General features: G+C 38.7%; 1 protein-coding gene across 1 annotated transcript; it reads right to left on the bottom strand.

The window, feature by feature from the left end:
• Positions 1-217: 217 nt before the first annotated feature.
• On the bottom strand, positions 218-2,404 carry LOC126624622 (amidophosphoribosyltransferase, chloroplastic-like). Its single transcript, XM_050293694.1, has one exon. It carries the CDS (start codon positions 2,261-2,263, stop codon positions 494-496), a length of 1,770 nt encoding a protein of 589 aa, XP_050149651.1. The 5' UTR covers positions 2,264-2,404; the 3' UTR covers positions 218-493.
• Positions 2,405-10,955: the final 8,551 nt, after the last annotated feature.

Genomic DNA, 10,955 nt, shown 5'->3' with positions numbered 1-10,955 from the left:
TATTAAACAACCTATGTTAGCTTTTCGAATTTTGTCAAGCATCGTGATGCTTTCGATATTGAAATTTGAAACGACAATCAAATAGACATTGTGATGAAAAGCAGTAGTCAGCCTTGCATGAATAAATCGCACAAGCAGCTAATATACGCACAAAAGATAATATACAACAAGCGCTCGAGCTAGTGAGATGCTAACAAGAAACTGGTAACGTTAGAGCTGCTGAATTCAGACCATTTAAGCTTGTATAAGAATTTAACCAAACGGTGTATCATCAAGAAAACATAAATTCAATATATCAGATGCAAAATTGAAAAGGAACCAACCAGACTGTGTGCTTAGTCTTGGATTCTGGAACCCGAAATTCAAGGAAGCACTTAACCTATAACTTCAATCATTTTAAGACATCAGTCAGCCACAGCAGAGTATCCCCTGTTCTGCTCCCTTCATCACAAAAAGCATCCACCTTAAACTGGAGGAGTCGCAAGCAACGGTATTAGATAACACTGCCCTCAAATTCCTTGTCCTTCTCCTCTTTTGGGCTCTGATTCGCTTGAACCCAGCCACCATCAATGTTCTCAAAACTACCAACTAACCCATCATCCAAGGAATCACCCACTCGTTTCACTTTAATCTCTCTAGGCTCCACGGGGTATTTTCCAGAGAAGCAAGCATAACAAAAGTTAGGAGATTGACTGCCCAACATTTTCTCCAATTTACCAATTGGCAGAAAAGCAAGTGAATCCGATCCGATAAACTCCCTAATTTCCTCAACACTCATCCTATTTGAAATCAACTCCTCAGAGCTTGGTGTGTCCACTCCGTAATAACAAGAACCAATAATCGGCGGGCTTGCAATCCTCATATGAACTTCCTTTGCACCAGCCTCCTTCAACAACCTAACAATTTTCGAAGAAGTGGTTCCTCTCACAATGGAGTCATCCACAACCACAACCCTCTTCCCCTCCAACACCGCACGAACCGGGGACAACTTGAGCTTCACACCAAAGTCCCTAATCTTCTGTGATGGCTCAATGAAGGTCCTCCCGACATAGTGAGACCTAATCAAACCCTGCTGAAAAGCCACACCAGCTTTAGCAGCATAGCCAAGTGCGGCTACCACCCCAGAATCAGGCACAGCTATCACAACATCACAATCAACCGGCGCCTCAGTGGCAAGTATCTCACCAAATGCCCGTCGTGACTCATACACTGAACGACCGAAAACCACAGAATTCGGAAGAGCAAAGTAAATGTGCTCAAAGATACATTGCTTTGGCTGAGGATGAGACATTAGGCAAAGTGATTGAACCCCCTCTTTATCCACCACCACAACCTCTCCAGGAAACACCTCTCTCTCATATGTGGCTTCAATCAAATCAAGAGCACAAGTCTCAGAAGCAAACACAACAGAGCCATTGCTCCTCCTACCCATTACCAATGGCCGAAACCCGTGAGGGTCCCGAACCGCCACGAGCTTATCTTTGGTCACGAAAACCATAGAATAAGCCCCCTCAATCTGCTCGCATGCATCAACAATTCTCAAAATAAAAGGTCTATGCTTAGAAATTGCTATAAGGTGAAGAACGACCTCTGTGTCAGAGCTGGTGTTGAAAATGGAGCCGTTGTCTTCGAGCTTAGCTCGAAGGGAGCGGTAGTTTACCAAATTGCCATTGTGGGCAACCCCAACTGAGCCAAACCTGTACCCTGCAACAAAAGGCTGGACATTTTTTAGCATGGAGGAGCCTGCAGTGGAGTACCTGACATGCCCAATTGCCAAGTCGCCGGGCAGCTGGTCAAGCTTGGTCTGATTGAAGACCTCGGAGACGAGCCCCACGCCTGTTATAGACTGAAGCACGTCGTCTTTCACACACACGATCCCGGCACCTTCCTGACCGCGATGCTGGAGCGCGTGCAGGGCCAAATAGCAAAGACGGGAGGCCTCCGGGTCACCGTATATGCCGACCACGCCACACTCCTCCCGGGGCTTTTCGTCATCAACAAAATCGATTGAATTGCCGTCTGTGTTTTGTTTGGCGGCCGAGAAAACGTCGGAAATTGGGTTTTTGGAGTGGAGGGTGAAGGAGGAGGGCTTGGGGGTATGTGAGAGGGAGGAGGTTTTGAGAGGGAAAGCGGGTTTAGGGAGGGTTTTGGGGGAGAAGGAGGGAGGGGTTTTGTGGGTTCGGGGGAGAGGAGAGGGATTGGACAGAGAGGAAGAGAGTGTGGAGGAAGAGGGGTTGGTGGTGGCGGTGGCGGTGGCAGCCATGGGAGAGTTGCAGAGAAGGCGGCGTTAATTAAGTGAAAGAGTAAAGCGACAGTGAAGGGAACGGAGGAGTCGGAAGGAGGAGTTGAGGTTCGTAGGTTTTTTTTGGGAGTTTGGAGGAATCAAGTAAATATGTTGAATCACCCTTTGGTGAGATAGCTCCCTCACAAACTAAGATTCGTAATGGATTTTTTTTTTTTTTTCTTTTTTTTTTTTCAGTTCCAAGTCCCCTTCGGTCTTTTTGGGTTTTGGGGAAAAGGACCTAAATATAAAAAATAAATAAAGTGAATGATTTTCTTTTACTAGTTTCTTAGATAAAGAGGAAATTACGGCAATGGTCTCTCAATTTTAATTCAATTAAAGTATTGATCTTTTAACTAAAAATTTGTGATTATTAGTCCCTTAATTCATCAAAACGTGCAACTATGGTCATTTTCGTCAACTCTGTTAAAACTTCTGTCAAAGTAAGTCACGTGCGACACATATGGGGCTAAAGCAATGGGCAAATATGGAAAATCAAATTAAAAAAATTGTAACAATAGTCCCTCAACTTTACCAACTAGAGAAATGGTCCATCAACTTTAACCCAATTCAAGAAATGATCCCTCAACTTTAACCAAAATTGAGAAATGATCCTTCAACTTTAACTCAGCTGTAGCAATGGTCCTTCCAACATGACTCATTTGACATAATTCTGACAGAGTTGACAAAAATGACCATAGTTCCACGTTTTGATGAATTAAGGGACCATCGACCATGAATTTTTAATTGAGGGACCACTGCTCTAATTGGGTTAAAGTTGAAGGACAATTTCTACATTTTCTCTTAAATAAAAATATAAAAGGTTGGTTTATGGATGAAGAAAGAAGGATTTGTCTGGTATCATTGTGTTGTGCGATATTGATGTGGAGAAGTTGTATCAACTCCTTCAGGTGCTGGGTGGGGCGAAAACTATGCTAGGAAGGCATAATTATTTACACCACATTAGTGCTTCTTTTATTTCTAAGTCAAGTTTCATGTGACAAGCGATGCATATAATAAGCATTTAATGAGAATTGTGGCGAGAATATGGTCTTAGTAGGGTACAACACTTGTTATGGTACACTAATTTGATACAAGAATATAGTCTTCCTGGGAAGAGATTTTATATGCTATTAGGTGTACTCAAAACGTTATCTTTAGGCTACTTGGTACTACGGTCTAGTGGTATTTATCTTCACTTGTAAATAAGAGGTCTTAGGTTCGATTCTCGCCAAAGGTGAATTTGAACCACATTATTGCTAGCACACTCTCCCACCCCTTAGTATAGATAATATAGTTTGTGGAAAAATTTAAAATACATGAATATGTGGAAAAATTTATCGATAAGTGGAAATGACGAGAATGTCCCTAGGTGGCTAAAAGAAAGTTTTCGAGGACCGTATTTTATCCTCATATGTTTTATTGGATTTATTGACATATTTGGATAGAGGATGATCCTACGAGCATGTAGGCAAAAACCGTTCGTAAAACGGAGTTATAACGAAGAAGTTATTAACGATTGAAGTTGAGGGTAAAATAGTCATTTTGCCATCTATCAGGAAGGCTCCAGATTTTTTGGAGCAAAGAGTGAGCCACGTGGAGGGCTGTGAGAGGGGGGGTTGAAACATGGGACCAATAGGAAACGAGTCTCTTGACTCGTGCGATCCAAACCGGCAAAAGCAATGGAAACTGGTGGTTTCCCGGCCAATTTCCAACGAATTGAAGCCCCTCACCACTTGAAAATTATTCCCCATCATCCCCTCTACCTATTCCACCTTGATTTTGAGGGAAATTGGCCCTGCAATAGTGAATACCCGTACGGGGGTGCGATGAACTCATGATGGTGATCCACCCAAATTTGAATGTAACTCCCACCATCACCACCACCAATAAATTCTTATCACCCTCAGGAACAAAGCTCAACCAACTGTAGGGGCATTGGAACACCGAGGAAGTCGAATCAAAGAGCACCCACCTTAGGGTTTCCGGCGGGTTCAAGTCAATTTGGAGCCTTTCCCGGCCAAATTGGACTTGGCCACATGTATAAAGTTTCTCTACTCTTTGAGATCTTTATTTCTGTAAAATTTGAGAATTTTTGGAAATAGTTGAAATTTTCGGGCGAGTCAAGGCGGCCGATCGCCACCCACGGCGGCGTATGCCCAGAGGGTCGTCAATGCTATTTTTAGGCTAAATTAAATGTCCTGAATTCCATTTTAATATTTGTATGACATAGGTTGATTGTTTGAACCTAAATTCACTACGATACGTTACTTGGTTAATATATGAATCGACGATCCGACCGTTGGATCGTGTTGAAATTTTAGTATATTGTTCTGGAAACATAAGGTGAACTACAAATGGCTTGATCCCTGTTTAGGGTACGTAGGCAATCTAACCAGGATGTTAGATGCAGCCATAAACTAAACAAAATGATTTTTTTTTTTTTAGTGTGGTTAGTTAGAATTATAATTAACCATTATTTTTATTGTGGCCTACCTGTGTGTTTGGCTTCCGAATTAGAAATTTCATGTTATAGTTCAAAAAAAAAATATATCTTTAGACCATAGAATGCACGTACCCTTGATAGCCTAATTGGTCTTCTTTTATTGGGGCGTGTTTACGTACCCGTAATCAGAGTCAAAATAAGAAGCTGAATTCCCGATTACGAAGTATTGAAGCATTTACTAACTCTAGGGAAATCAAAAGAGTGGTGGAGCCCACATGAAATAAGGAATCCAACTCCCCAAATTGGAGGAATCGGACTCCTTAGAGGGGTGAGGTATTTGGATTTCGGAAGAGTGAAGGAATTAGGAATGTATTTTTTCTACCTATTATGACCCTATAATTATTTCTAAATTTCAAGTCTGCCATTTAACCCAACAAGCCCACCGCTCCTTGCACACCCTGCCTTCATGCGTATGTAACTCACTTCCCAAAGTTTCCACCTCCCTGTGCGACTGTGCTTCACTTCCCAACCCACCAGCTCAAGAACCCTGGCCACGTTTCCCCAAACCGGATTCAAGAATCAACCATCCAAACATAGAAAATAAATAATTCAAATCCAAATCCAAACCCACAAATCCGTAGAAGCAATCACTCAAAAAACCCATAAATTATGAAATACTTCGCAGGTAAAAGAGGTGGTGGCTATGGGGTAGGGTGTGAAGGGAAATAATGAGATTTATGTGGGATTTCTAGTGACTAGCATGCATATACAATTCAAAATTTATATACATTTGCAACGGAATCATGTTATCACATAATATCAAAGTTATAGTCATGCAAATCCCCTCAAGAAGCATAGGTTCATATATGATGCATCTAAGAAAATATTGAAGAACAAAGTGAAGGTATAGTTTTATACCTCTTGATCTAGACTTGAGACCAAGAATGGACCACCTCCAAGCTCTTTGTTCTTGGAACTCCTTGAGTCTAGCCTCCCTCCTAGCTTCCTCCACCTTGAAAGATTTAGAGCTCATTTCTCCTTTAGTCTCCAAAGTAGAAGACCTCTAAAGATCCACACCCACTAGTGTAATGAGATGGATAATGGAATAACCAAAGGGAGAGAAGATGATTAGCTAAAAATCCCTTTGGTGGCTGGCTATTTGTGTGTAGAGAAAGAGAGACTTGTTTTTCTCTTTTGTGAAAAAGAACACACAAAAACCCTAATGAAACTTTTTCACCAAACTTCCTTTATAAATGTCAAAGAAGTGAGTCAACCACTTGACTCCCTCTCTCTCCTTTCACTTGTATTGGCCGGCCCCTTAGTGTGGGTTTGGACTTTGGGCTTTCATCATCTCAAGTCATTCTATGCTTGAATAAAAGGACCCAATTCGTTTGGGCCCAATGGGCCTGAATGAACCCGAACTTTTCTTTAAGTCCTAAACGATCTTTTATCATTTATATGATTTCTTTAGACTTTCTAATTAATCTTAACACTTAATTAATCCAATTAATTAATTTCATCATCCATTAGTTGTCTCACCACAAGAGTGTATCGGTGTACAATCGTTTTAGGTTCTAATTAGCAACGCATTGAGGTGGTTGGTACCAATCCAAATGATTAGTATTTATCCAATCACTTAGTGAATTAAAACTTACTTTTAATTCTCCTTCTTCTTTGATGACTACTTATTTAATCATCTAGAAGAACCCACAAGCCATGAGTGACATCTAATCATATATCATGTCTACGCAAGCTAATGTAGAATTTGTTCGGAGAACCTTTTCAGTTGGAATTACAATGTAATTCGATCATTCTCTAATACAATACTCACAATCACATTACTAGGGTATGGATATTTAATGTCAAACCCCTAATGTGATTCTATCAAGTTATATGATTCTATTGAGTCGTATAGGAACGCTTTCCATCATTACGCTCGATACTTCGGCCAAAGATTCTTGAATCATATCTTAGAGTATTCATCCTCTCATAACAAGGATTAGAGATCCTTTGTTGATCATTCACATGCCTCTGAGAATAAATCACTGACCCCAACAATGCATAGAACGCATCCAAGATGAGATGTGGTCACGTCTCATTATCAAATGATCAACAACGTATCCCCAAGACAACTATGATATCTCAGGTCAAAAGATTACTTACATTATTCCAACCAGTAGAGTTACTTGCTTGACATGTGAGTATACCTCCATGCAAGTACTCTCGTTTGATTGTGTTCAGTGAACTCATTCCCATAATGAGCACCTACATACTTGTCTTAGTGTCACTACACGAATGGCATGAGACTTTCCATCCTTCCCATTGGAAGGGGACATAGTATGTATTGGTCTATGTATTGTCAGTGTCCCTCTGACAATCCTATGACCAGGAACCTTTTTGGACATCATGGTTATGTGAAGAAGGTCTCTGCAGTCTAACATCATTGAATTACTTCTTCCATCGATCCATTGTCCATGGATTCACCAGTTAGGACGCATATCGTTTATTGAGATAGTCCTAATGAGTGACTTTGCCTTTTGATGTATTAGAGTTTTTCATACATATAGACATTGTCCTGAAAGGTTTCTTCCAAAGATTGACTTTTAGGGCATATCTCCAACATGGTGAGTGGGGAAGATGGAGGTGAGGGCCAGGAAAGAAAAGGCATGCAGACTTGCAGAGAGGGGAGGAGTGTTCTATTCAACTGGGTTTGAATAAGAGCAAATTAAAGTGTTTAATATTTTAATATTGGTAATACAATAAATGTGTATACAAATTTAATTTTTTGGAATAAGGGTTTGAAATAAAACAAATTAAAATGTTATTAAAAATAAATATATGGAAGAAATAAAATAAAAAAGAACAAGGGCATTTTAGTAATCATATTGATTTTTATTCCGATTCAGGTGAATTATTAAACAACATATGAATTCTGTTTCATTCCTATTCTGATTCCATAACATTTAAGTAAACAACTTCAACAGGAATCCAATTCGGACTACTCATTCCAACTCCTCCTCAATCCAATTCCTTCTATTTTGATTACGTTTACGTAAACGGGCCATTGATTCTTTGTTAGTGGGAATACACTTTTTATAGCGCATATATTTTGGTTAAGATGAAGGGGAGTCCTAATCTCACACCTTTTTTTTACTTTCTACACACAAGCTAAATTTGTGTTCATTGATCTTCTTCAATTCATTCGATCTGAGGGCCGGAAATTGAGAGGAATGTGTGAGAGGTAAAAATGGATTTGTGGATAACACCAACCCTTATAAAAATTTAACCATTACGAGCTTTTATTTATAGGCTTGATATTGTTTCAACCTAATTACAGATGCAAGTAATTGTGTCGCGGTTTTGTATTTGTTCCAATATTCTAGTGAACAAGGTGTTGGGTTTTCATCCATTCATTATGGGCTCGAAACTCTCATCTCCTCTAAATATTGTAATAGATTCGAATCCTCCATTCTCTCCTTAGTAATAATAAGGATTCAGTACCTAAAACCTCCCCAACCTTTTAGTGTCGTATTCTAAATTGGTCTCAACCATTTTAAATATTCCAAACAAGTACCTAACCTTTTGTAAATGTCAAGTCCCAGTTAATTTTTCAAACATAGATTATATTCAAAACCCACCAACTGAGTATATCATGGTCAATATTAATATTAGTTGCCTCAAAATCTAAATTTCAAACACAGTATATAATATGGAATCTAATGATCAAACATGTATTGAACTGAATCGAATCGAATCGAAAATGTATCCAAATTGAAATTACATTAGGAGGGCAATCTCCTAACAAAGAAGAGGGTTATAATTCCGATAGGGTTTTAAGGAACTTTTTTTTATCATGTGAATTCCCCATTCACTGATTCTCGGCTTGTAAAGCTTCCAGTTCTTCTCTGTGGAAAGTAAAGATGGTGTTGGCCGCATCATGGCAGTCCATATCATTTCAACAACCTCCATGACCTTCTTCTCTATGTTGGTGGCTTGAGTTGTAGGGTGGAGTTGGTAGTTTTGCTTTGGGTTGGAGGTGATGGCCTGATAGGGTGGTGGTGACCGTTAGTTGGTGGAGGCTATGCTTCAATGACCTTCAATTGATTTTGAAGACAAAGTAAGCCCTAGTTAATTCAACAGATTTTAAAATGGGCTTAACGAATGTGACATTTTTAATAGATTGGGTACTTGTTTGAAATGTTTAAAAAAATTGAGACCAATTTAAAATAACACTAAAAGGTTGGGAAGTTTTAGGTACTTAATCCTAATAATACTGTACAAAAAAAATATGTGTCAAGGTTTTGACACAAAGGACATCAATGCAATTGATAGTGAAATCATTCCATATAAACTCAATTTAATTCTATGAAGCTTCCATTCTTCAATAAATTTCTTTCCTACACAATTATAGTTGGAAATGCTTTAAACATGTATTAACACTCCACCAAGTGGGACTACTCTCGATAATGTATACCCCCCTTAATCACCCAAGACATGAGAGTGTAGCTGTTAGACATGAGAATCGATTTACTGCCCACATACTCATTTCAATTTTCGATCGTCGAATTGAATGAATTAAAAAAGATAAATGATAAAAAATTAACAAGAATATATATATATATATATATATAATATGATATAGTGCAGTATGAGATTGACATAGGATAGTGTTATTCACACGTATTCTTATCTCTCACACAATCTTGTTAATTTTTTGTCATTGATCTTTTTTTTAATTCATTCGATTCGACGACTAAAAATTGAAATGAGTGTGTGAGAAGTAAAAATGAGTGTGTGAATAGTACTACCCTTAATATAATGCCGCACTGGTTCTCTGAACTGTTTAAAAGAAAACGACAATGTTTTAAGAAGGAAACACTATTCGATTCATCTAACGAACACTAATCAATCCATCTAATCCTTTCATATGTATTCATGAATATTGTTGGCCCAAAATGGCATGACAACCTAGCTAGCTAAGCTTAATCTTTTTCCAATACAAATATAGAACATTTAACTGGAGTACATGCCAACCAATATATATATATATCGATCAAGCCTTTCGTTTGGATTGACTCCAATTTGGGCAAGTAAATTCCAAAACTTGAAGAAAAAAGTCATTTTTGCAATTGTCTTTTGAAAATGAGTCTTGAACTATTCCAAATCAAGAGAAGTGGTTAACAATTATGGGGATGAAAAAGCAGCTCCAGCAGCTTCAAGACAAGAAAGGATATACCACAACCATAATCGTGATCATCACAAGCCACTCCATGCATGTCCCACATAACAACATAATATTAAGTAAACTTATTTATATTCTCTAATTAATATTTATTCTTGTCCATTTAACCATCGTGCTTGCGTAAAAGAACAAAAATAAATTAAAAACCATGTTATAACGCAAAATTTTGGGGGTGTTGGGAACACATACCTCATCAAGGAAGACGGTGTCCCCAACCAATTATTTTTTTACAGTTGGATTTTAGTTTAGCCTCATTTGAGCACACCTTGAAAAGTTGAAAGGTTAGAATGCCCTTTAACTTTGTTATGTTCTTTGTCTTCCCCCACTCTACCACTAATTAATCGCGCCTTTTTCTTCCTCCTAATTGAAAGCTTTTCCACCCATTTGCTCTCTTGCGATTTTTCTTCACTTAAGCACACCTTGGAGGAAGTCTTAGAGCACCTCCACTGTGGGCAATTGCCCTGTGATTGGCACCAAATCCAATCCAATCCTCCCCCAAACCCTCCTCCAGCCCACTTGGGCAATTGGGCTAAGGGGAGCCCAACCAAGAGGTCAGGTTGACGTCAGTTACGTCCTAAAAAATTTTGTGTCAGGTGCGTGGACAACACAAGCATGTGCGGAGGCATGTCTCCGACAACATTTCAGATGGTGGGGCCTGCGTGGCAGCCCACTCAATTACCGTTTGACGAGGCACAATCTGGATCGTTTGATTTCCAGATCAACGGCCCACGTTTTTCAACTTAAAAAAAATCAGAAATGTTACCATTGGGCCACCTGTCAAAATCTCTGTTGGATTTCAATTTTTTGTAATCTAGCGATTTAAAAATTAATTAAAAATCTGAAGTAAAAAAAATTCAAATTTGTTTCTATAAATATGTAATTTGTATTTTTTTTCTATGAATATATAGTTTGAAAATTTTAAGTTAATAACATCGTTTGGTACTTTATGTAATTTGTATTTATTCAATTTAGTACTTTATGTAATT

The sequence above is a fragment of the Malus sylvestris genome, chromosome 5 (assembly GCF_916048215.2).
Source record: "Malus sylvestris chromosome 5, drMalSylv7.2, whole genome shotgun sequence".
In the NCBI taxonomy this organism is placed as follows: Eukaryota; Viridiplantae; Streptophyta; class Magnoliopsida; order Rosales; family Rosaceae; genus Malus; species Malus sylvestris.
Note: the sequence above shows the minus strand (reverse complement) of the source record. Positions and strands in the feature narration are given on the sequence as shown.

What these genes read in the sequence shown, in the direction of transcription:
- LOC126624622 (XM_050293694.1), bottom strand. Translation starts at nt 2,263, where the DNA reads ATGGCTGCCACCGCCACCGCCACCACCAACCCCTCTTCCTCCACACTC.